This window comes from Tauraco erythrolophus, unplaced genomic scaffold (genome assembly GCF_009769465.1).
Source record: "Tauraco erythrolophus isolate bTauEry1 unplaced genomic scaffold, bTauEry1.pri scaffold_53_arrow_ctg1, whole genome shotgun sequence".
NCBI classification, from domain to species: domain Eukaryota; kingdom Metazoa; phylum Chordata; class Aves; order Musophagiformes; family Musophagidae; genus Tauraco; species Tauraco erythrolophus.
The window spans coordinates 210,954-238,381 of NW_028238621.1; the positions used below are offsets into that span (position 1 = coordinate 210,954).

The 27,428-nt window shown below is 48.7% G+C and overlaps 1 protein-coding gene across 1 annotated transcript; it reads left to right on the forward strand.

Annotated features, from left to right (window-relative positions):
• The first annotated feature begins 9,283 nt into the window (after positions 1-9,283).
• Positions 9,284-23,193, forward strand: LOC147525883 (uncharacterized). Its single transcript, XM_086630842.1, is given in 3 exon segments — positions 9,284-9,350; positions 9,897-10,171; positions 21,928-23,193. Coding segments are annotated over 3 exon segments (1,608 nt in total).
• The last annotated feature ends 4,235 nt before the right edge of the window (positions 23,194-27,428 follow it).

A 27,428-nucleotide genomic window follows, 5' to 3' on the forward strand; every position in this document is an offset into this window, starting at 1 on the left:
CGTTCCCTGTTTATCCACAAAGTGTGCTCTGCAGCTCCTTCCGCTCCAAGACATCTCTTTCACACCCTCAACGGAATCTATGAGAAAGATACTGACTGGGCGTTGCTGCACGCGTGGCCAGTGCTTGCAACAAGGCTGCCAGGTATGTGCTCAGCTGGCCAACAGCTGTTTTTGCAGATTGCAACATGTTGTTCAATAACAATCCTCCTAGCTTCCTTTTTCAAAGGTTACGAACTCACAACTAAGTCCAGTTTGTAATTCTTTGTTATTGATTTGGTACCAGTCAATTCTTTTCCTTCCTGTAGCTGCGGGTGGAATCCATACACATTTCGATCGGAAAAACACACAAAGCATATATACAAACAACTTTCACACACATAGAATGCCAAACAATTAAAACATAAGAACAGTTTATATATCAATATGAAATCTTCTATTACGAATCTTGTGAGCCATTCTCCTCATCTGGCGTCTCTGTCATCTCTGCTTGTTCTGTAAAATCTTGGATCTCCCTATCTCTATCTGTAGTTTCAGAAGTCCTAGCTGGTCTTACATTTCCTGTCGGTAACAAATGGTTTGCTTCAGGTATATATGGTTTTACCCACTTCGGCGGAACCCGCAGTGGTCTGTTTCCTGTAAGCAAACACATATATCTCCTGCCTGTTACCTTTAATTCTACTGGTCCTTCCCCATTCCCTGTTTTTAAATCTTTATAGAGTACTAGGCCTTGTGTTTTTTCTTTCCAGAATGAGCTCATTCCTTACTGTGTACCAGCATAGACGGCTCATCACTGTTTCCCGCCAGCTGTAAAAAGTTCAGGACGTACAACGTTTTCATTAATCGATTGCCGGGCAGCCAGCCCTGAGTTCCTCCTTTTTGTTTTAACAACATGGTCTTTAACGTGTGGTGGGAGTGCTCAACAATGACTTGACCAGTAGGGGAATGCAGTATCCCAGTGCAGTGAGTGATACCCCAGCGATTGCAAAAACAAGCAAAGCGAAGTGAAGAATAAGCTGGTCCGTTATCTGTCTTAATTTCATGCGGAACCCCTAGAACTGCAAAGCAAGCATATAAATGCCGCTCAACATGTTGTGTGGTCTCTCCAGTTTGTGCGGTGGCCCAAATTGCCATAGAATAGGTGTCTATGCAGACATGCACGTATTTCCAGCGTCCAAACTCTGTTACATGAGTAACATCCATCTGCCATAGCTGGAGCACATGCAGTCCTCGTGGTTTGGCACCTTGATTGAGACCAAAACCTAGTTTCTGACAGGAAGCACAGGACTTTACTATGCCTTGTGCATCCGCTAAGGGGATATGAAATTGTCTCTGGAGCACCTTGGCTGACTGGTGGAAAAAGTCATGAGACATACGAGCCTGTTGGAAGGCATCTATAGGTGGTCCCGTCCATGCAGGTGCCACTAATTAATCAGCACGGTTATTGCCAATTGCTAAGCCCCGTTGAGAACGGAGCGCATATTTAGTAAGTGTAACAGCTGACCTAACAACTTACTTAAGACTGGGTTAGATATTGCATTTATCATAGCCTGTTCTAATCGACGTACTATACCTATCACATATAATGAATCTGAAACAATATTGATAGGTTGCTGAGTCCAGTTTCAAAATGTCCGTACTACTGCTTGCAGTTCAAGAGTCTGTAATGAGTCCTTCGGGCCTCCTTCAATGACATGTTCCTCCCAGGCACCTGATAAAGATTGCCACGTACTAACAGCCTCTTTTGATTTCCGTCCTGCATCAGTGAATATTGTAAGTCCTTCTACAGGAACCACCGACAATTTGGAGTTGAAACAAAATCTTGGTCAGTTAAAAATGTTAACATTTTGTGAGCAGGAAATTGATTACATAGTCGACCTGAAAATTCACATAGGGCCGTCTGTAATTCTAAAGAATGTTGCAAATTCCATTCTAGCCAGACAGACGCGATTGGCAATACTATTATTTCTGGATCTTTCCCTGCTATTTCTAATAGACCGCGTCTGTCCCTTCATTATCAGAAGGGCAAGTAATCTATTCTTGTTGTGACAGTTTTGTGCGGTTGCATGGGTAGGAAAACCCATTCCAAAATTGATAAAGGGTCCTTTTTTTATTTGTCCATTGCATAAAAAGAGCAAATGGATATTTTCTCTTTTGACTAGAATTGACAATTACTAATGTTATTGGTTCATCTTGACGAACCTTGATCCAGATTGAGAAATTAATTTCACTGAAATTGTTTGCAAAGCTATTTTTGGGTTGGTCCAATTCATTTGGCATGGTTGCTTGTCCCCAATAACTGAATTAGAGGACTTAGGTCATCATTTGTAATTCCACAAATATTACATATACCTGAATTTCACCAACCAGCTTTTGTACATCCGACAACGTTTTAATGTTTGTTTCAGTTCAATCTTTTGTGGTCTTATCTCGGATTCTGTGATAATCCATCCCAGATAATGCCACGGTGCCTTTTCTTGACTTTCTCCGGAGCAATTTTTAGTCCCTTTCCTTCCAGCTGTGTAATAATTTCAGGTATGTCGTGGTTTTTTTGGACTGAGAGTCGAGACAAGAACTGAGAGGGAGCACTCACCAACCATGGTCCCGGGCAAAACATGACTCAGGCTTTCTTCTTAAAACAAAACAATTTATTAACAGTTACTGAACAAGAGACACAAGGAACGAAACCAATTACTTGAGAGGAGAAAGAGAAAACACGGCCAGATCTTAAAACAACACCTCCCCACCCCCTATTTCCTTTCGTTCCTGGCTCTGCCTTCCCCCCAGCGGCGCAGGGAGACAGGGAATGGGGGAGTACAGGTCAGTTCATCCATGTTGTTAACTACCACTCCTTTCTTAAAGGAGGAGGAGTCTTTACAACCATTTTTCCCTTGCTTCAGTGGATCCCCTACTCATGAAGAAAAAAGTCCCCAAACTTTTCCAACGTGAGTCCTGCCCGCAGGATTGCAATCCTTCCCCAAGGATTGTACCAGTTCAGCCTTTACCAGTCTCGGCCTCTTAGGGAGCTGCTGCCACTCGCGTCGGCGTGGGTCGTCCCACGGATTCCAGATGCCTCCACGACCTCATCATGCATTCCATGCCCCATTATTAACAGTACCTGGTCGCACATCCCCTGCTCCACTACCTCTCCTGGGCTCGGGCATCTCTTTTCCGACGTGGGTTTCTCCACGGGCCACGAGTGGGTCTCTGCTCCGCCGAGTACACCCTGGCTGCAGGGGGGCCACCTGCCATCTTCACACCGATTGCAAGGGAAACCTCAGCTCCAGTATACCTCTTCCTGCTCCATCTTGACTGACCCGGTTGTTGTGGTTGTTTTCCTCTTAGATCTTAATCCCCTCTAGAGGAGCTCGGCCTGGCGGGCACCCCGGGAGTGGGGCGTTTCCCAAGCCCCCCCCATGCGGCTCCCCCGGCGCCATCTTGAGCACATGGCGCCGGCCCAGGCCCGGGCAGTCGCCCGGACGGGAGCTGGGAGCGAGGGCAGCGCCCTCCTCCCCTCTTCTCCCTCCTGAGCAAAAAGCCCTTTCCCGCCCCTTTGTCCCAACTTAAATAGGGCAATTCGCAGAGGCGCCAATTTGGCTCAACCTCCCCTGGGGGGGATGGGACTCAGATCTGGTGGCACAGGGAGCAAATCCCCTCCCCTGCCATCAGAACACCCCCCCACACACATCAAACTATCTCAAGGTATAAGCGTTTTGGCTTCAAGTCATATAATATCATCATCCATATAATGATATATTAAGTACTGTGGGTATCTTTTCCGAATTGAATCTAAGGCCCATGCAACGAACATCTGGCATATTGCAGGTGAATTTTTCATGCCTTGCGGCAAAACAAGAAGAGGAGAAGAGGAGGCTGAGGGGAGACCTGATTACAGCCTACAAATACTTGAGAAGGGATGGTGGGGAGCTGGGGGAAGGGCTCTTTACATTAGTGATGGGTGATAGAACAAGAGGAAATGGGTATAAGCTTAGTCAGGGGAGATTCAGGTTGGATGTTAGAAAGTATTCTTCTCTGAAAGGGTTGTCAGCCACTGGAATAGGCTGCCCAGGGAGGTGGTTGAGTCCCCATCCCTGGATGTGTTTAAGAATAGGGTGGTTGATCTACTTAGGGATATGGTTTAATGGGGATTAGGAACGGTTGGACTCGATGATCTCTAAGGTCTTTTCCAACCTAGAAATCTATGAAATCTATGAAACGCAACCCAATGATATCTTTTTGCCGGCTTGGCTCTATTTACAGCAGGTACCATAAACGCAAAAAGTTCCGCATCATCTGGATGTAATGGTATTGTGAAAAAACAATCTTTTAAGTCAATTGCTAACAACTTCCACTATTCTGGTATCATTGATGGGGACGGTAAACCTGGTTGTAAGGTTCCCATGTCCTCCATAATAGCATTGACTGCACATAGATCATGCAACAATTTCCGCTCTTTTTTGGTATTATGAAAATTGGGGTGTTCCAGGGACTTGTTGATGGCACAATATGGCCTGCACACAACACTTCGTATACTAATTTCTGTACTTGAACAGCTTTTCTTGGGAGAGCAGCCACTGATCAATCCACACTGGGTCGTTCATTTTCCAATGTAATTTGAGGACAGGCTGCTCCCCAGTGGCCGCAGCTAAAAAGGCCGGGTCACGATCTGTGCTTTCATCTGTTTCAACAAGTCTCTACCAACCAATGTGATTGATGTATTCATGACATATGGCTTAGTAGATACCTGCGCCCCATCTGGAAAAAATGAATGAAATCACATATTGGCTGATTCTGGTGGATTGAGTTCCCTCAATACCAAATACTCCTAAAAGTGAATTGAGGGTGGGCCAATGGGCGGCCAATTATGTGCAGCTATGATTGTGACATCAGCACCTGGATCAATTAACATTTTCCTTGTTATTTTAACACCGTCTGGCCCTAACATTGTTACCATCATTTCAGGTTTCGTCCTTTTCAAATCCAAAGCAAAATATACCTCTGGTTGCCCAGTGGAGCCAAATCCTCCTTCTCCTCATTCAACATCATCAGATAAAGGCACGCAGCTATGGAAAGGCACTAATTGAGCAATTTTACTGCCCTTTGGAATAAAAATGGGTGGAGTTAATGTGTAAACCATGATCTTAATAATCCCTGTGTAGTCTGCATCAATAACTCCTGGTAGAACAAAAGTGCCTTGACGTGATGTAGACGAACGACCAACTAGTAAAGTTGATAACCCCTCCCCTAGTTGTCCCTTTACGGTTTGTGTCTATACTACTACTATGACAGATATGAGTGTTGAATCTACTGTGGTTTCCACATCCACTCCGGTGCTTCCTGCGGTGGCGGCACGGAAGGAACAAATTCCTGACTTTGGCTCTAGTTTAAATTCAGGCTTGATAATGGTGTTGCCCCTGATTTACTATCATCGCGCACGGGGCTGGCCGCGCTCGGTTTCCAGTTTCCCTGCACCAGATATTATGATTATCCATTTTGCAATTTTTGCACCATTTCCTGCTACCCCCGTTGCTGCTGTTGTTGTGGCTGTTTACATTGGTTTCTGTAGTGGCCTAATTTCCCACAATTGACGCATTTCTTTTGTTTGGCTCCTCCCCTTTTTTTCTCTAACAGAGGACGAACAGCACCATATACCGCAGCAGCAACTAGAGATGCAGGACCGGTGGTGCATTCTATAACTTCTAACATATCTGCCACTTGGACATCTCTAGGTAATGTGCTTATGACCCTTTTTGCTTTATCATTGGCATTCTCGATGGCAAACATTTTAAAGACTTGTTCCTTCATTGTCTCGTCTAAATCAGGATGACTTCGAACAGCCTGATGTAAACAATCAATAAAGGAAGGAAAACTTTCCTGGGGGCCTTGTTTAATATTTGCAAAGGAATATACTTTCCCCAGTTCTCTAATTGAAATCATTGCTTGATAAGCTAATTGCTGAGACAACTGCAATACTTCTGCCAGAAAGCCTTGTTGTAATGTCGTGACCTTGGCCCATCAGCATTTGCGTTTGAATGCCATATAGAGAGTCTCCCTGCTGCCGAGGTCCTGCAGCTTCACGTTCACATAGTTGCTGCCAGGCCCTGGAGAACAAAAGCTGCTGAGAAGGGGACAAAGAATTTTAGCAACTTGTTGAGAATCATGTGGCAACAGCACATCTGCTGCGAAAATAAATTGTAACAGTTGTTGAGTATAACTGAATTGAAGCCCATATTGTGATACCGCAGAACACGTCTTTTCTAAAATTTTCCAGTCAAAAGTTCCCACTTCTATTTCCCCCATGGTCTGTGATAATGCGAAAGGCAGATGGCAAAAAATATCCTTCGAATAAGGCTTCATGAATAACTCCCTTCCATCTTCTGCTTCGCTCTTGTTCGTCTGGTGGCACAAGGGCGGTGGGGCAGTCGGCACAGATAGGTGTTGCAGAGGCATCGGTGGTGACAAAGGCATAGAAAAAGGATTAGGTGTATTGTGGACTGTAGTATCTGAAGAATATTGTGGATTATTGTTGTCATCGGCATCTGATTACTTCAACTCTGACAGCTTGTCCATAACGTTGCAAGACTTCTTCAAAAAGTTCTTTTTTCTGTTGTTCTCCCAATGAAATTAGCGGGGGCATGGGTTCCTCCCCTGGGTGAAGCTCTGAACAGAGCCCAGGACGGAGCTGTGGGCGGGGCTCTGGGCGGACCTGTGGGCAGATCTGTGGCAGAGCTGTGGGTGGGGCTCTGTGAGGTCAGGATAGAGGCAGGACTTAGGTCGACAAGACGGTCCACCTATTTCCACGTCCCTTTGTAGTTCTTCCGCCTTCTCTTCCAGGACCCTTTGTTGAACAAATGTGCTGTCGCCATTTTGGTTGCCACCATCTTGGCTGACGCCATCTTGGCTGCCGCCATTGTGGCGCAGTTCCTCTTCTAAGGGTGTGGTCCCTATAGGGTCCCTTTTTTCTCCCGAATCCGCGGTTTCTACCTTGGTAGCAGAAGGCAAGGGTGGTGCTAGAGGCACAGAAATTCGCGTAGAAAAGATAGAGGAAGTGTTCGTAGATGTCGGTAAAGAATCAGTAGAAGAAGGAGCGAAGGCAGCGAAAGCAGCAGCAGCGACAGTTCGTTCGACTTCCATGGTATGCAACGTTTCTTTAATTAACTTCCACAGGGTAGCATATTTATTCGCCTCCTTCGCACCCGCTCCCCCCGAGCTGATGTCATCCCATAGCTCTCTACCTATGGCTTCCCACGTAGAGAGTTCAAAAGCGACTCCTACTGTGGGGATCAAGTCTCTGTTCCAAGCCCACAATAGCTGTCCTTTAAGAGCCGAGGATTCGTATTTAAATTTTCTCACAGAGAGCATATGTTGGAGCAGATTTAGGACAGCCTCTTGTTGCTTATCCAACCCCACCTGTCTCCCCGCCACTCACCTATCCTCCTAGGCAAGATTCCAGTGTCAATCCAACGACTAGAACGAGGTGCACCTTTTTCCACTCAGTGACTATGCAGGTCACCGTTCATTCCGCCGGGGCAGCGGATCATTCAACCAGCCTTTCACCCCTCTTCCTCGCCAAGTCTCGCAACTTTGCCGTGAGGAATCTGAGTGTCCCTACTCTGAGCGCCAATTGCGGGAGATGAAAGAGGACACCTGACATGATCAATGTGATCAAACAAGTGAACCTATCTTTATTTACAGTCAGCGTGTTTTATAACCTTGCAAGCAAATAGCCCACCTTAGTGTGATTGGTTGTACTGAAGGAAGCAGCGTCACTATAGTGTCCATTTCTGTTCTGCATCCCGGGGTTGTCCACATCTCCCCGCAGCTCTGTAGCTCTTCCGCATTCCAGCATACGTCATCAGGAAAGGCTGGATTGTTCACGTGTCCGTTAACCCTTAGATATCCTCCGACAAGAAGTAAATAGTGACAAGTTGTGGGTCAAGGTAGAGACAGCTTAGTAGGTGAAAAAAAGTTTTTTTAAAAAAATCAAGAATTGATTATAGCAAGTATAGAATCATAGAATGGTTTGGGTTGGAAGGGGACCTTCAAGATCATCTAGTTCCACCCCCCTGCCATGGGAAGGGACACCTTCCCCTAGATCAACTAGTCTTCATAGGAGAGGTGTTCCATCCTTCAGATTATCTTCTCCAGGTGGGGCAGTGGGCATAATCTTTTCTAAGCACCCCAAGGAAGGCTCCATGTAGAAGCTTGGCCCTCACTGAGGACTTTAATATCCCTGGCATCTTCTGGAAGAGGAACACAGCAGCAGGCAAACAGTCCAGGTGGATTCTTGAGTGTTGTGGGAGAACTTCTTAGCACAGGTGCCAGATGGGCCACCCAGGGTCAGTCAAATCTGGATCTGGTACTTGCAAACAAGGAAAAGCTGATCACGGAGGCTGTTGTGACTCTGAAATAGTGGAGTCCCACCTCCCGAGAGGAGTGAGGAAGCAGGATAGAAGATTGCAGATGCTGGTTATCAGTAGAGCAGACTTTGGCTTATTGTGGGGAGTTTTAGTGGGGATCCCAAGGTCAGCAGCATTGATAGGCAGCAAAGGTGAATAGCTCTGGTGTTCAAGGAGAGCGTCCACCAAGCACAGCCATCATCTCTATCAAAACTCCGTTGAAACTTGAAAGGGAATTCCAGGGAGTCTTAACAAGCTGTCACTTCTTCAGGAACAGTTGAAGAAGAAATGAGCTAATATGTGGTCAGAGCTGAATTTAGTGAGTAGGTGGAGATAGATCTGAGATACTTCATGTCCTCTTTGCTTCATATTTCATCAACAAGTTCTCCTAAGCCTTCGTGCCTCAAGGGAGGACTCTGGAGGAAAAGAGCCGGGGGAGGGTAGGAATGAAATAAGGAGCTGCTTGAGTGAACTCCAACGCTACCAGTCAAACAGGACCAGAACTACAAATTTCTGTTTACACAGGAGAGAAGATGACTTCACATCACTGGTTCATTTCCACGGCCTATGAAAAAATCATGACTGTTTTCAGACCAGCATCAAAGTTCATCAAAGCATCTTCCTTTCACAATGGAAACCCACCGGCTCATAGGGCATCCATCATAACTCCCATGCCCTTCTGCCCAGGGCACTCTTCAGTCAGGTGACAGCCTGTCCTGGTGTATGAGGTTATTCTGCCCCCAGTGCTGACTTGTCCCCTTGCCTTGTAAAACTTCAGGAGTTTTCTGTTGACTAAGTGCCAACGTGTATCAAGGTCCCTGTGGTCTGAAGCTCCAACATCTCAGCATTTCACACTTGTGGGCCAGTGTCTCACACAAGATAAGAATATGGGGAATGGCAGGACACTACGAGTAAGGAAAGAGAACGATGTGCTTAATGGAGTTGCTACCCAAGGTGGGAAACACCACAGCAATCGTCTCAGAAATACCAAAAGATGGAATGAAACAAGAAATGCACAGCCAATAGGGATCCAGCTCATGCCCGGGTCATTTCTGAGGGGACGTTTCATGAGTACGATCAGGGCAGGTTTCCTGCTTGAGTCTCTGCTTTCCCAAACCTCTGCTTCCACTTTCCCCTGGCTCGGCTTGGTGGGAATGGCAGCTCAGCTGTGCAGTTAGAGAAGGGGTGAGACTCCTAAACCGTCACCCTGGGGTTTACTGGGAACCTCAGCAAGTGCCTTCACCCCCCTCCAGCCTACAGCTAAACCAGCATCACCTTTCCAGTTTCCTGGGGGTTTGTGTGAGCTGCTGGTCAGTCCCCGCACACACACACAGAGGCTGCAGGGCAGAGCTGGGCACACAGGGGCTGGGACGGGCTCTGTGAGCGCTGGCAGGGAAGAGATGTGGAGCTGTGAAAATAACCTCTCAAATTGGGAAATGGCTTTGATTTTGCTCAGAGAACTCTCCTCTATTGTCTCACGGCCTCTTCCTCCTTACACAGGTCCCCATGCTCAGAGGCAGCATACGTCCAATGACAGCTCCATCACTCAGTTCCTCCTCTTGGCATTCACAGACACACGGGAGCTGCAGCTCTTGCACTTCTGTCTCTTCCTGGGCATCTACCTGGCTGCCCTCCTGGGCAACGGCCTCATCATCACAGCCATAGCCTGTGACCACCATCTCTACACCCCCATGTACTTCTTCCTCCTCAACCTCTCCCTCCTCGACCTGGGCTCAATCTCCACCACTGTCCCTAAAGCCATGGGCCAATTCCCTGTGGGACATCAGGGCCATCTCCTACTCTGGATGTGCTGCCCAGGTCTTTCTATTTGTCTTTTTGATATCAGCAGAGTTTTATCTTCTCACCATCATGGCCTACCACCGCTACATTGCCATCTGCAAATCCCTGCACTATGGGACCCTCCTGGGCCACAGAGCTTGTGTCCACATGGCCACAGCTGCCTGGGCCACTGGGTTTCTCAACTCTCTCCTTCACACGGCCACTACATTTTCACTGCCACTCTGCAAGGCAATGCTGTGGACCAGTTCTTCTGTGAAGGCCCCCAGATCCTCAAGCTCTCCTGCTCACACTCCTATCTCAGGGAAGTTGGGCTTCTTGTGGTTAGTGTTCTCTTTAGGATCTGGGTGTTTTGTGTTCATTGTGTTGTCCTATATTGAGATCGTCAGGGCCGTGCTGAGGATCCCCTCTGAGCAGGGACGGCACAAAGCCTTTTCCACGGCCTCCCTCACCTGGCCGTGGTCTCCTTGTTTATCAGCACCTCCATCTTTGCCTACCTGAAACCCTCCCTTCATCTCTTCTCCATCCCTGGACCTTGTGATGGCAGTTCTGTACTAGTTGGTGCCTCCAGCAGTGAATCCTCTCATCTATAGCATGAGGAACCAGGAGCTCAAGGAGCCCTTGAGAAAACTAATGACTGGATACTTTTCCAAAGAAATAACCGCCCATCTTCTCCCCATCACAAAATGATATATCTCGTGACAGGTCTAGTCTCTGTTTTGTAGGTTTTGTAGTGGTTGTTTTTTTGTTTTTGGGGGGGGTTTTTGGGTGTTTTTCGGAAATGAGGAGATTTGGTTCGCTTTGTTGTATTTAATTGTGATAATATTGCCCAGAAAGAAAACGTCGTTATTGATCCCACTTCCAATTCAGTGTCCACCCTTACGGATTGATTCACAGTCTGTGTAAATTTGAAGGCATTCTCTCCGGGTAGTTCCACATAATAAAGGACCCTGCAGTGACTGGTTTTGCCTGAGCGCCTTCTGCTGAGACCTTTGTGGAACCGAAGGCAAAGTGCCTGGGTGCAGGGGTAGAGGGAAGAAGAGTGCCAGCGCAGCAGCACTGCCAGGGAGCATCAGCCTTGTTCTTTCCAGAGCTGTTCACTTTCCACCTCCCCACTCTCCTCCTGAGCCCTGTGTTGGTGTGAGGCCTGAGTCACCTTGAGGCTCAGTCATGGACCTGCTGTGTGACAATCCTGTGGACCGCAGGCAGGGACAGGCAATGGGCACTTCTGTGACAGAGCCTGGCCTCCATAGCAGCAGTTCCTCACGCAAGTGGACATGCAGTGCCTGAAGGCTTCGGTCTCTCTTCCAGAGTCGTCCTCAAGAACATTCCGAAGGAATAGTGTCTGAAGAGGCTCGTTCTTTTCCTTGTTGCTTTGTGGGCTCAGTGTGATGAGATCAGGGTCCCAGGATGGCTTTCTAGGGCCTTAGGGCTGGTTCTGGTTTTGCTTTTTGGTGGTTAGAGCCCACACAGATGGTGAAAGGTCTCACAGTGACCTGCCTGGTGCTCTACAGCATGTGTGAGCACTGATGGCAGATGAGTGTTTTTCTGGAGGGCCTTGGGAGGTGCCAGAAGAGCACAGAGGATCTGCAGGGACAGGTTGTGTGAGGCAGTCTGCGGTAAAGGGAGCCCGCCTCGGTTGAGCCTGTCCATCCTGGAGTCACCCAGAGATAATATGCTAATTCTGGATGTTGACCAGCAAAGGAGAGCTCTGCAGCGACAGCGGGCACAGCAGGCACAGGGAAAAGAGTCTGGAGAATCCCTAAATCTGGGGACTTTCATTGACTGGACCCGGTGCAGGGATGAGGAGCTCACCTTCGGCTCCCTTGGCAAGTTGAGGGGAGCTCTTGAGCTCTCTCCTCTAGTTCACCCTGCCTTGAGCCGGAGAGGTGGACAAGACAATGTTCAAGTCTCTTCCAACCTGAGTTCTTCTGCCATGCAATGAGTCTTTCTCTTGGACAGTTCATTGAAGTCAGAAGAGGCAGAGGAAGGAGAAAAGAGGGAGAGGCAGAAAGAGGGACATAAAATGTGCAGTCTAAATACAGTAGTTCTTCTGAGCGATGGTTCTGCCTTTGAATAATTGGGAAGAAAATGTATGTTGGTAAGAGGCTGCATAAAACTGTTCACACAGCGGGAGGGAGCGTGATCAGCGTGCCAGTACACGCCCTTGCTGCTGGTAGTAGAAAACTTTTGAAAGGTCATGACCATTCATGAAAGCTAGCCATGCTGGAAAGGAGACTTTTTCAGCTTTTGCATTGAGTTCTTTCTGCAGAGGTTTCACATTGTTCCTACAAAATCAACATCCAGGGCCAGGTTCCGTTACTGACACAGAGGTGGCCCCTGCCCTATGTAGCTGAGGAACCCACGTGGGGAATCAGAGATTGTTCAGTTTGGAAAAACACCTTGAAGATCATTGAGTCCAACCCTTGACCCAGCACTGCCAAGTCCACCACTGAACCGTGTCCCTGAGGCTTTGAATCCCTCCAGGGATGGTGACTCAACCTTCCCTGGGTGGCCTGTTCCAAAGCTTAACAACCCTTTTAGTGAAGGAGTTTTCCTAATATCCAATCTAGACCTGCCCTGGTACAACTTGAGACCATTTCCTCCTTTCCTATCCCTTGTTACTTTTGAGAAGAGGACTGACACACACCTACAATGTCCTTTCAAGTAGTTGTAGAGCGCGACAAGACCTCCCCTCGGTCGCCTGTTGTCCAGGCTAAACAACCCCAGTTCCCTTAGCTCCTCCTTGTAAGACTTGTGCTCTAGACCTTTCACCAGCTTCGTTGTCCTTTGGACACGCTCCAGCATCTCAATGTCTTTTTTGTAGTGAAGGGCCCAAAACTGAACACGGTATTCGAGGTGTGGCCTCACCAGTGCTGAGTACAGGGAGACAACCACTCCCCTAGTCCTCTTTGCCACACTCTTTCTGATACAAATCTGGATGTTCTTCATCTTCTTGGCCACCTGAGCACACTGCTGGCTCATATTCAGCCGGCTGTCAACCAACAGCCCCACGTCCTTTTTTGCCAGGCACTTTTCCAACCACTCTTCTCCCAGCCTGTAGTGTTGCATGGATTTATTGTGGTGACCCAAGTGCAGGACCTGACACTTCGTCTTGTTGACCCTCATACAACTGGCCTCAGTCGATCAGCCTGTACACGCTTAATCTTGTTTAACCACTTTTAAGTCAGCTCAGCTCAAGCCATATGTCTGTAAGTTGCACAGCCCTTGTGTAAGATAAGCAGGAGGCAAGATAAAGAACAGGGACGGTCCTGATTACTCCGCAGAGAACAGTCATGATGACTTCACTGGTTTTCAGGGAGGTGAAAAGGTCATCACAAGGAAGACATACAGCATTCATCCCTGAGACCCTTACGCACCACCACCAGGAGACACTGCTCCCGCGCAACTGGGGGAGAGTTAGGGGTGGAGACTATGGAAATGACTTCTCGGAACTCATTGTAATAAGACTGCCTTTTCTCGGAAATAATTAAGAATATATATGAGTAAAAGAAATATAAACCAGAAACAGGAACTGTACGGTGTGCGTCTTGGTGGAGCAGAGACTCCCGGTGCACCCAGCGCTGTTTGCTTGCCTCTATTTGCTTAATAAATTGTGAACTTTAATTGGAATCCTGTTTGGGACTAAGTCATTTATCACATGATATAATGCAGAAGTGGACAGCAGGAAGAGAAGGGAAAGAATTACCAGACTCTGATGAATCTGAGGGTGAAGGCTCTGAAGGGGATGATGAGTTATTTGAAGGAACACTGACCCCGGACAGCACAGGAAGCATACCCGCCGCTTCTCTGCTGCCCTCGGGGACTGAGAGACTCGTGGGAACTGCACAGGGGTCCTACCCCTCACCAGTGGAACAGTTAGCAAAATTAACTGGACAAAGCAAAGCGCTGGAGCATCCCCCACTCCTCGCGGCCCCCCTCCCCCCCTTCTCCGCGCTACAGCCGCCATTCGCTCCACAGCCGGGCCAGATGCCGCTCACCTGCCCTACGGCCCTGCAGCCGGCCCCGGCGCCGTTTGCTCCACAACCAGGCCAAGCGGTGCCGCCTGCCGCTCCGCAATCAGCCCTGGCAGCACCGCAAGGACCGTCCACGCCGCTCCCAGGCACGGCCATAGCGCCCTGCTCTTCTGCGGCTCTGTTTCCGGTGCCTTCATGTCCCGTGCCATCACCCATAGCGCTCGGCTATCCGGCACATGCGCCAGCATCTGGGTATTCCCCAGAGAAGGCGCAGCCGGCGCAGCCGCCGATGGGAGATTCCTTGGAACACCAACTTCTGGCAGCTTTGTGAGAGGTATCACAGCAACTAACGGCGCTGCCGGAGGTGTTGCGGCAGGCTACCGCTGTTGGACCCCTGCCGGGATGACCTGGGCTGGCTATCCTCATCCCTAGTGAGTCCAGTAGGGGCTGGAGGTGATCTTTAGCCCTCCTTTTGTTATTAATATATTTATAGAAGACTTTTTGTTGTGTCTTACGGAGCAGGCTAGTCTAAGTTCCAATTGGGCTTTTGCCCCCCTGATTATCTCCATACATGTCCTAACTTCCTCCCTGTATTGATTCCTCGATGCCTGCTCATTCTTCCAAGACTTATAGACATCCCTTTTCTTTTGAGATGTTCCCAAATCTCCTTTGTCATCCAAGCTGGTTTTCTACCCGGCAGCTCGACTTCCGGCACACAGGGACAGCTCGCCCCTGTGCCTCCAGAATTTCCTTTTTGAGTAGTAATCATCCCTCCTGCGTCCCCTTACCCTTGAGAGCTGTCTCCCATTGGACTTTATTAACCAGACTTCTAAACAGCCCAAAGTCTGCTCTCCCAAAGTCCAGCTTGGCCGTTTTAGTGTTCCCCCTCCTAACTTCCCCTAGAATTGAGAATTCTATTATCTCATGGTCACTATGTCCCAGACGTCCTCCAACCTTCACATCTCCCACAAGACCTTCTCTGTTCACAAACAGCAGGTCTAGGGGAGCACCTTCTCTAGTCGGTTCGCTGACCAGTTGTGATAGGAAGTTGTCCTCCACACTCTGCAGGAATCGCCTAGACTGTTTCCTGACTGCCATGTCAGACATCAGGTAGGTTAAAGTCACCCATGAGGACAAGGGCTAGTGAGCGCGAGACTTCCCCCAGTTGTTTAAAGAATAGTTCATCAGCCTCACTGTTCTGATAGGGTGGCCTGTAGAAGATTCCCACTACAATATCCACCTTCATAGGCCCCCCCTTTGATTTTCACCCACAGACATTCTACTAGGTCATCCCCAACATTTAACTCTAAACAGTTTAGACCTTCCCTTACATAAAGGGCAACCCCACCACCCCTCCTACCTCTCCTATCCCTCATGAAGAGCTTGTAGCCATCCATGGTAGCGCTCCAATCATACGAGTCATCCCACCATGTTTCAGTGATGGCAACTATGTCATAGTTTCCCCAGATAACAAGAGCTTCCAGTTCCTCTTGTTTATTGCCCATACTGCATGCGTTCGTATAGAAGCACGTAAGTTGGGCTTTCGACCCCACTGCACCCCTAGGGGGGGAAGCTTTATTTCCTGAGCTGTTATTTTTGGGATTTTCTTTTACTTCTAGGCAACTTGTGTGTTGCTCCTGACTACACATATCACCCCCTACTATCACTGAGGCAGCAGGCCCAAGGCACCTGCCTACACTCCTTTCATCAGACAATGGAGGGCCGTCCTCGGCTGTTAATCCTCTAAGTCTGACAATACCCCCCACCCCCTTCACATCTAGTTTAAAGCCCTGTTGATGATCCCAGCTAGTTCTGTAGCAAGCAGCCTTTTCCCCCGTGGAGACAAACCCGCCCCATTCCTAGATAGAAGGTCTGGCATTAAGGTCAGCCCGTGGTTAAAGAAGCCTAGGTTGTGTTCCTCGCACCACTTATGTAGCCAATTATTTAAATCTTCGATCTTTGTTTTCCATCCCGTTTCATGTCCCAAAGTCGGTATGATAGAAGAGAATATTACTTGGGCCCCCGATCCCTTCAACATTCTTCCCAAAACCCTGAGATCCTTCTTAATAGTCCGGATTTTTCTCTTCCTAATGTCATCCATACCAACTTGGAAAATAAGAGGGTAGTAATCGGTGGGCCTGACTATAGACGGGAGTTTTTTTTATCACATCCCTAATTGTTGCCCCAGGAAGGGAGCAGACCTCCCTATGTAAAGGGTCAGGTCTACAAATCTGGCCCTCCACACCCCTCAAAAGGGAGTCTCCTAAAACAATCACCCGCCTTTTCTTCTTAACTGAGTATGTCTTGATGTTATGTGTGGTCCTAGGGAAGGATACTAGCGTGTGTGCATCGTCATCCTCCCTGGGGGTTGATTCCACTTGCAGAGCTTCATATCTGTTGTGTAACGGAACCTGGGAGGTAGTTGTGGGAGGAGAGGGGGCAGGACTGCCGCGCCGGGCAGGGACCTGCTGCCATTGCTCATTCCCACCTGGATTCTTCTTCCCGGCCAGATGGGGAGAGGGTGGGGGCTCCTCAGTCTGAGAAGCTGTGGTAGCCTGTTGGGTCTGCGGGAGGGAGCACAAGGTGCTGGTCCATTGGTCAATCTCCCTCTCGCGCTCCCTGATGGCCCTCAACCTGTTTACCTCCTCTCTGAGCTCTGTCACCAGGCAGAGGAGTTCCTCCACCCTGGCACAGCTCCCACAGGTGAGTTCCCCGGTAGTGACCTGAGCCAATACACTTGGGGGACAAGTCCTGCAGCTTACCTGGGTGGCAGCGTGCACCCAGCGGGGGTCCGTCTGGGAGGCTGCGTCGGTCATGGCTGGCACCGGGCTGGAGGCAGACTTAGCTTTATGCCTAGTAACCACCATGTTAGTCAGGGACTTCCGACCGGACTCAACACTCTGCCTGCTTTCTCTGTCTGCGCGAACTGTCGCGCAAACTGCCACGCCCCTTACTCTGCCGCGCCATGTCCCTGTTTGCCCGCTCCTGTTATCAGCGCTCCAGGTCGCTGCGCTCCTCAAGGCAGTTTAAATCTCCCGCGCCTGATTCCGGGTCCGCCCCACTGCGTCAGCAGTCACGTAGGCACTGCCGGAACCGGGACACAGGAGATCCTGGCTCCCGCCGGGCGATGCCTGGCTTTTAGCTCACTCGACACTCGCTTTTTCCACCTCAATCTACCCCCCGGCCGCAGAACTTACTGTCCGTGCTACCAAGGTGTGCAGACTTCCATTATTCTGCTCCCGTTACATCCCATCAAATTCTAAAATCAAACTATACATTGATCTACGAGTTAATACCCACACCTATAGGAACAAATCTAACTTTGATAAAGAAATTGCTACAGCATCCTGGTTTAATGCAAATATTGGGCAAATTAGAAAGAGCAGACAGAAAACTCTGGTGACAATTCATTATGATGCAAACGAGATAAAATTGTAAAAAGAGTAGAAAAGGACGGAGAACATAAATGGTGGGAAGCACTTTTTGGATGGTCACCTCCTGCTACAGTATTCTTCAATCATCTAATACATCCTGCTATAATGCTGTTAATAGCTACAGCTACTTTGATATTGTTACTAACACTGCTGTACGTATTTGTTGGACATATGTTTAAAAGGGTATCTTCAATGCACGGTGTTATATCAATCGGGGAACTCACACAAGTAAAAGAATTTACGTGATTTAATAGAAAAGGGGGGACCGATAGGAGGATAGGTATAGGAGTAGGCATAAGACCATGTAAAACTATATTAGCTGTTATTTCTATGGATAGGTATAAGAACAGACATAAGATTACATAGCTCTGTGAAATAGCTCTGTGAAAAGTTAGAAGTTATCAAGTACTAATCCCTGCTTTGAAATACTAACTACCTGAAAAGAACGCCGGTAAGAGAGACAAAATAAATGCTAGCAAGGTTGTAACTTGTGACCCGTAGGGAGAAAAAAAAAGCCAAAGAGGAGAGATAAGGACTAACAAGAACAAACATTTTCCTTCAAACAATAACAAGTAGGAGACAACCAGATGTTCACTCAAGGCCAGGCTGGGAACTGGTTTGGCTCTACAAGTTCTCACGAGCTCTCAAAAGTTCGACACGAATCCCCGCAGGGCGCTGACCAGGGGCACCAGGCTGTGACGTACTCTGGCGCCTGTGACATCACCGGGATGAGTCCCTGTGGTGCAATGAAAAAAGGCGCCGTGCTGGGACGTGCTCTGTCGCCTGTGACATCACAGAGACGACCCCCCACGAGGTGGTGACCAGGGGTGCCCGTCTGTGATGCGCTCTGTTACCTGTGACATCATCTGGACATGTCCCTGTGGTGCACCAGGGTCGGACATGCTCTGGTGCCTGTGACATCATCAGGATGAGTCCTCGTAGGGAGGTGATCAGGGGCATCAAGCTGGGACCCGTTCTGACATCTTAGACATCACTGGGATAAGGGCCCGTGGGAGGGGGGTGAACAGGGGTACCAGGCTGTGACACGCTCTGGTGCCTGTGACAACACCAGCACGAGTCCCTGTGGAGCGGTGACGAGGACCACCTGGATGGGACGTGCTCTGGCACCTGTGACATCACTGAGACAGGTCCCCGTGGGGCAGTGAACCAGGGGCACCAGGCTCGGACACGCTCTGGTGGCTGTGACATCACCAGGACGAGTCCTCGTGGTGCGGTGACGAGGGGCGCCAGGGTCGGACAGCTCTGGCATCTGTGACATCACTGAGATAGTGTCCCTGCAGAGTGGTGATGAGGGGTGCTATGCTGGGACGTGTGCTGGCGCCTGTGACATCACTGGAACGGGTCTGCGTGGCTTGGTGACCAGGGGCACCAGACTGGGACGCACTCTGGCAGCTGTGACATCATCAAGACGAGTCCCCGTGAGACGGTGACCAGAGGCATCAGGCTGTGATGCGCTCTGGCGCCTGTGACATCACCAAGACGAGTCCCTGGGGGGGGGTTACCAGGGGCGCCAGGCTGAGACGAGCTCTGGTGCCTTTGACATCACCAGGTTGAATCCACTTAGGGCGCTCACTAGCTCTGGTGCCTTTGACATCACTGGGACGGATCCCTGTGGTGCGGTGACTAGGGGCACCAGGCAGTGATGCGCTCAGTCACCTGTGACATCACCAGGACAAATTCTTGTGGTGCGGTGACTGGGGGCACCAGTCCCTGATGCGCTCTGGCACCTGTGACATCACCGGGACGAGTCTCCGTGGGGTGGTGACCAGGGACGCCAGGCCGAGACGTGCTCTGGCGTCTGTGACATCACCAGGACAAGCCCTCGTAGGACAGTGTAAAGGGGCACCAGGTTTGGATGCGCTCTGGCACCTGTGAGATCACCAAGACGAGTCCATTGAGGGCACTCACGAGGAGTGCCAAGCTTGGATGCGCTCTGGTGACTGTGACATCACTGAGAAAAATCTCCATGGGGCGCTGACCAGGGGCGCCAGGCTGGGACGCTCGCTGGCACTTGTGACATCACCAGGATGAGGTCCCTTGGGGCAGTGTCACATTGTGAGGTCAAAATGACCGGTCTGTATAATAAGGTCAAAAGTTGCTTGGACTTTGGTGTATACATATCTTTTGCAAGTACTCTAGTTCAGTAGTACTGTAGCCCAACTTCTTTATATAAGGGCAAAAGTCTCCGTAACTTTTGTATATAATTTTGGCGAGTACACTGATTTGGTAGTTCTATAGCCCATCCTCCTTATAATAAAGGCAAAAGTCTCCAGAACTTTTTTATATATAAGATTTTATTCGTGACAGCATATAAATTCATAGATAGCCGATCATAGTGACTGACTACAAAACCAACTTTAATTAAAATACTGCAGTGATAATATAAAACTATTACTGATCAATGATAATACCAAATAGCTAGTAATATGTTAGTAAGTAAATGCGCATAACACAGAGCTCTTACCCAGCAGGCGTCCCTATAGGGGGAAGAAGAGAGATTCAGCCTGGTCGACGGATCCCAGATGTTTCAATGGAAGGGCTTCTCCCTAACATCCCTTTTGCCATTTTATACCTTTTTCATTTCTTTTAGGTGGAGCTTGAGTGACTCTAGTCATACATAACTTTATTAGGATTGGTGTAAATTTCTCTCGTGAGAGGTGGTCGCAGCTCAGAGGCGGGTGGAGGTGTGATTTAGTAGCTAAAGGACTCACCATGACTGCTGAGGCAGTGGTTGTGATTCATCTTTATCTTCACCAGATGCCCCTTATGCCTGATAACAGGATGAGCCATGGTATCTCCGTATCACTCTACTCCCCATTTCAAGGATGTTATGTAGGCCTTATTTGTTCCTGGGAGCAGCAGCGGTGTCTCATCTTAGAGCTGCTCTGATATTACAGTCTATGTTGAGTTGCAGCTGAATTTTGGGGGAAAATGTTATCCCATGCCCCTCCGTTTTCAGTTATTTTCCCACATTGCAGAGGCCAGAGCCCCAGTTCTCTCAGTGCATTCACTAGAGGGCAAAGCGCTAGTGAGAACCAGCCAAGGTTTTCTCTCCTGGCACCTTTAGTTTGGGAGAAATCACTGCACGTTTAAGAATTTCGAGCCGGACTTTTGTGAGAATGAGAAAGAGAAAAGAGCTTTATGTGACATAGGAAAGTGCAGAAGGCCAAGTCCCAGTTCTTTTGGTGTTTTCACTAGAGAGCTGTGGAAGAATGGCTAACTGAGAGAGGTCACGTAGACATTGGCCAGCTAGCTGAACAAGATCTTGCGAAACAAAGCACTCAGCTAGTTTAATTGCTGATGTGGTAAGAACGTCCTGTCTTCGACCAAAATATGACTAGACCACGAGATGCCTGCGGACAGACAGGATGCTTGCGGACAGACAAGGCACAATAGAAAGGAGGAAGAAGGTAACCACAGATAGGAGCCAGGGGAGAGATTGATTTTAAATATATCAACCAATCATGAGCTTTCCTTTTGCAATATGTATGAGCTAATTAAAGTGATTATAAAAATGGTATTGTTTGGCAATAAAGACGAAGCCTGCTGATCACTCATATTGAGCGTCCTGGTCTTCCCTCCGTCGCTACAAATGGCGCCCGAACAGGGACACTAGAACGGCGACCACAGAACAGGAACACTAAAACGAGACTTTGACTACGGGCCACGGAACGACGGAGTCCGGGAACCGGTCCTGCTACAGCAGCTCAGGAGGCGAAAGAAGCGACAGCAAAAGCCCCGCGCCCGGGAGGAACTACAGAGGGTCCCGCCGGCCACGCACCGCCGAGGTCTTGCAAAGGCTGCAACAGCTCTGACGTCAGGTATGGATAGACAAGCGGTGTATGATTTACTTAAATGCTTTTTAGAAAAGCAAGGCAAACAGGGTATGGATTATAAAAAGGAATTGCCAGGTCTATTAGCATATGGAGTCGCGAGAGGCTATTTCTTAAATCCAGATACAGTTTTCGACCAATCAGAATGGTGCAATTTTGGTGATAAATTGTTTGAAGAAGTTATAAAAGATAACAAAACAGCGAAAAAAACTTATGAAACCTTGGCACGCAGTTTTTAATGCTCTCTTGCAACATCGGGCAGAGTAAAAAGCTGCCGCAGCAGCTTCGGTGAGGCTAAATGATCCCACTGGGTCTGGTTCTGCCACTGTTTCCCCAGGAGAAAGTATTGGCAGTCAGGCGAGTGAGTGCCCTTTACCCCCCTCAGTGTGGTCGCTAGTAATCCCCAAGGGCTCCACGGAGACATGGGGTCAACCCCCACCGTCTCTTGACTCTGATCCAAAACTATCAGCCCCCCCCATTGGGGGAAGAAGGGAAATCTGAGGAGGGACAGGACAAGCACTCGCCAAGCAAAGACAGCACAAACTCCTCTCCGAATGGAGAGAAAACAGCTAATGAACGGCAGCAACTGTGGCAACAGATCGCAGAGAATGCCCTTCTTGACGGCGAGCGAGAAGTTGCCACGGGCTTTGTTCAAGAAGCCTTTCCCGCGCTGTATTCACCACCGGATGCCCAGGGCAACATTAACGTGGCTCTCACTAATCTAGATTGGAAATTATTGACTCAATTACGGGCCACGGTGAATGAATCAGGCATAAAAGGGGAATCCACTCGACAAATGTTAGATTATATTTGGGGAACCAATGTTTTACTCCCAAGCGATATTCGTAGCATAATGAAGCTGATTCTGACTCAACACCAGCAACTCCTGTTTAATGCCCATTGGCAGGCTGCCTGTCAGGAGTCAGTGGCAGTAATTAGACAACCAGGAGACCCATTACATGATGTCACTCTCCACGAACTCATGGGTCTGGGACCTTATTTCCGAGCCGAAGCGCAAGCAACGCTGGGGCCAGATAAGGCAAAAGAATCAATGCGATTGGCCAGACTCGCTCTTGATTGTATTAGGGAGCCGGGAGGAATTCCCTCCTATATGGGTATTAAACAAGGAAGGGAAGAACCTTTCGGAACCTTTATCGATCGTGTCGCAAACGCAATACAAGCAGCAGGAGTACCCGATTATCTTAAGGGTACTATATTGAAACAGTGTGCCATACAGAATTGTAATCCAACCACACGTAACATCTTAGCCACATTGCCAGGGACATGGACCATTGAGGAGGGATTAGAAAGAATGGCTCAGGTACCAGTAGGGCCACAAGCTATGTTGGCTGAGGCAATTAAGGAACTCGGAGTCAGCTTACGCGAACAAGCGCAGGCTACTCAGAGCCAAGTTCTTGCAGCCCTTGCTCCTTTGCAAACCTCAGCGCAGTGATCAAACAACCGCGCCCCCTCCCGTCTTAGATGCTTCCGTTGCGGTGTTGCCGGACACATGAGAAAAGATTGCGGAGTCAACCCTGTATGGTGTAGGAATTGTCGATCAGATACTCACAATGATGCTGCTTGTCGTCGCTCCAACTCGGGAAACGGACGATTCAGCGGGAGGAACCGCCTCGCGACGACACAAAAAGCGGCCGCCTATCCAGCAACATGCAATCCTTTTCTCTCCGACCCGCAACCAGTGGCAGCCTCGGACTGGACCTTGCAACAGCAATAGACTGTACATTGATGGACTCTAAACCAGTCAAGATTGCTACCGGCACCCAGGGACCTATCTATATCCATGGACAACCCACCGGAGCATTACTTATAGGGCGATCTTCCGCCACCATGAAGGGACTCAGTGTATTAGTAGGACTTATTGACAAAGACTTTCATGGAGAAATTCAAATTATGGCTCAAACGTTGTTTCCACCACTCTATGTCCCAAAAGGCTCAAGAGTGGCGCAGTTGATTCCTTTACCACAACTTGCTGAGCCTCTGACACCGCTGCTAAAACAACCCCGAGGACAAGGTGGGTTCGGATCAACAGGCCAAGCAGCCCTGCTGACTGTGGACCTGCAACAGCGACCACGACAATCAGTTACAGTGCACTATGACAATCAGACCCTGTCACTCATGGCGCTTTTAGACACCGGCGCTGACGTCTCAATCATCAACTCCTGCAAATGGCCATCTTAATGGCCCACCTATGCCTCTGATACCACAGTGGCGGGTGTCGGGGGTTTGACTCTCACTTGTAAGTCACCCCTCCTACGATGGAAAATAGGGGACAAAATCATCACCTGCTGCGTCTCAATTATACCCCTCCCAGAGGGAGTTCACGCACTAGTGGGCTGGGACATTCTGGCACAAATGGGGATGGTCCTGACCTCGGATTTTTAGGAGTGGCCATTGTTTGGACTTTCCCGATCCCACTCCGGTGGAAAACAGAGGAGCCAGTGTGGATAGAACAATGGCCACTGAAAAGGGAAAGTCTAGAGCAAGCCCACAAATTGGTGCAAGAACAATTTGATCAAGGACACCTTCGGCTGTCGACAAGTCCTTGGAACACCCCCATATTTGTTATAAAAAAGAAGTCTGGAAAGTATCGGTTGCTCCATGACTTACGAGCAGTTAACAAACAGATGCATGACATGGGAGCGCTACAACCAGGCTTACCTAATCCTGCAATGATACCTGAAAAATGGCACCTGCTCATCGTGGACTTAAAGGACTGCTTTTTCACCATTGCCCTTCATGAGGACGACAGACAGAGATTTGCTTTCACCTTACCAGCAATTAATCGCGAAGGGCCAGATCAACGTTTTGAATGGACAGTCCTTCCTCAAGGAATGCGTAACTCACCCACTCTTTGCCAGCTCTATGTGGATGCAGCTCTCCAACCTTTGCGAAAATCATGGCCTCGAACGTTAATCTATCATTATATGGATGACATATTGTTAGCTCAATCAACTCCTTTTCTACCCCAACAGAAACAAGACCTGACCGAACAACTCGAGAAAATGGGCTTAACAATAGCCCCAGAAAAAGTGCAGGAAAGCAGCCCGTGGAAGTACTCAGGCTGGCAGATCACTGATACTATGATTCAACCGCAGAAGCTGTCAATACACATGGACATTCAAACACTTAATGATGCCCAACGATTATTGGGCGACCTGCAATGGCTAAGACCAGTAGTTGGTATTCCTAATGAGTTGCTAAACCAGCTAAGTCCACTGTTAAAAGGAACTGATCCTGCGACACCTGTTCAACTCACTGCACAGCAAAACACGGTCCTACAACAGATAGCAACTCTGATTACCACCGGCTCTACCCATCGACGCCTTGAGGACCTGCCTATTGATCTAACCATCCTTTGTGGAGACCAATACTTAATGGCAGCCTTAACCCAGCAAAAAATAAAAACGGGGGAGAAAGAAGGGACCACCGTGGTGTTGGAGTGGATCGCTCCTCCGTTGCAGCCGAGGCGTACGATACAAGAAAAGGTAGATACGCTAGCGGAACTAATCAAAAAAGGCCGGCGCCGTATCTTACAAGTAGAAGGCGCTCCGCCAAAGACAATCTGGGTACCCATAAAACAGACAGACTTAGAGTGGTACCTGCAGAATTCTGAAGATCTGCAAACAGCTCTACTCTACGACGGAGCTGAAATAATAACAAAACCGCTGCCGTCACCCATCCTCTCATGGATGGAAAATGTGGGTTGGATAACTAAGCCGAAACGGTCTAAACATCCTATTGATACGGGGATAGGTATAGGAGTAGGCATAAGACTACATAAGACTATATTAGCTATTATTTCTATGGATAGGTATAAGAATAGGCATAAGACTCTGGGAAATACAGAGCTCTGTGAAATAGCTCTGTGAATTGCTAGAAGTTATTAAATACTAATCCCTGCTTTGAAACACTAACTACTCGAAAAGAAGGCCTGTAAGAGAGACAAAATAAATGATGGCAAGGTTGTAACTCATGACCCATAGGGAGAAAAACAGACAAAGAGGAGAGATAAGGACTAACGAGAACTAACATTTGTCTTCAAGCAATAACAAGTAGGAGACAACCAGATGTCCACTCAAGGCCAGGGAAACGGTTTGGCTCTACAGGCCCAGCCAAAACAAGAGTTATAGAGTTTTAGGGAAGAAGTGAAAACACACAGCGAGGAAGACCTACGGCCTTCATCCCAAAGACCCCTGCCCACGACCACCAGGAGGCGTGTCAAGGAGGAGCCTGAGGCGGATCCTGAGGCGGGGGCTATGGAAATGATCTCCAGGGAGAGACTGCCCTTTTGGGGGAGGGGGTGATGAGTATGTCTGTATAAATACAAGAAAAACTGCTACGGCGGGTGTGCACGTTTGTGGTGGAGTGATCCCCCGTGCACCCAGCGCTGCAATAAACATACCTACTTTACAACTTTCCAAGTTGTGGAGTCTGTTTCCGCACCTCAGTTTTGGCGAGCCAGGCAGGAGACTCTCTGCTCGACTGTGGAACCGACTGCGGAGCGGACGCCCCTAGGCGCGCCCCGAGAACTTTCCTCAGAGGAGCCTCCTCTCCTCAGCCGATTACCCAGAGGCAGACAAGGACTTCCTGAGCCGCGGACAAACGGTATGTTTGGGTAAGAATGGCCGGAGACGTCCGGCGTATGGGGCTGCTGGTAAATCGCGCGGAGACGTCCGGCGTGCAGCATTGTCCCCGGGCAGGGCAGGGTGCCCTGCGGTAAGGAGGGCCCTGGGGAGTTTGCTGCCTTAGAGGATCAGAGACTGGTGAGCTGGAATCTGTGCCAGCAAGATCCAGAGACTGAAAACAGAGACTGGTGAGCTGGAATCTGTGCCGGCAAGAACCAGAGACTGAGACCAGGGACTGGTGAGCTGGAATCCAGATCCGGAGACTGGGCCAGCAAGAACCAGGGACTGGCAGGCCGCTAGCGATCTTGCGAGCAGATCGAGCAAACTCAGAGGCTTTCGCTACTTCCCTGAATGGCGAGGCGCCGTTTTGGCATTTCACTGGGGTGCCCGAACACTGAGTCTGACACAGAGGGGTGGGTAAGTAGCGCAACCTCACAGTCATATGGCTTATGGAATATTAGCAGCTGCAGAAGGGGTAATAGCTGGATCGGTAATTGTCTGTTATCTGCTCTGTTATACGTTCTTTTGTTCCTGTCGTTCTGTGTTTTGTGTAAGTAACAAGAGAAGACATTTCGTTCCAGCCGCACCTGGCCCTATACCCTGAAAAGGGTGAGAGGTGTCAGAAAGCAATGGGGACGATTTGAAATCTCTATAAAAAATCTGGTACTGTGTATTTCGTAAAGTTTATACCATTCAAAGTTTATATCGTCTAACATCAGCGCATGTAATAAGGCCTTTTAATGTTTGTACAAGTTTGCCAGGCTAGCCCTGAAATGTGTGATTTTGTGATTAATCACTGAGTGAGTGTTTAAGCGAGTGAGACGCAGCCTGGCTGCGGAGCAAGTGTGCCGTTCTGATCCATGGTCCCGTGTTCTCCGTGAGGAGAGCGGCCGGAGACGAGTGAAGCGTGTGATACCATAAAAGCGTACGTGTGAGTGGGTGAGACGTGTAGTTGTGCACAAAGCGAGTGCAGAGTCTGAATCCGTGGTTCAGTTCTCCCACGAGGGAAACAGCCGGAGACAGACAAAGCGAGTGACAAACTAAAAATTGTATTATTATTATTCACATGAGCATCAGACAGAATATTAAGGTGCAGTTAAAAGGGAGAAATGGAGTAAAGGGAAAGTAAGTGAAATGGGGGGAGGAAAAAGTAAACCTTATGAAAAATCCCCTTTGGGATGTATATTAACACACTGGAAAGATATAGTGGGACAAGGAGGCACAGAGAATACGAAGAAACTAATCAAATATTGTAACCAATGGTGGCTGCTTTATAAGCTAGAAAATGAAGCTAAATGGCCCAGTGAGGGTGGAACACTAAACT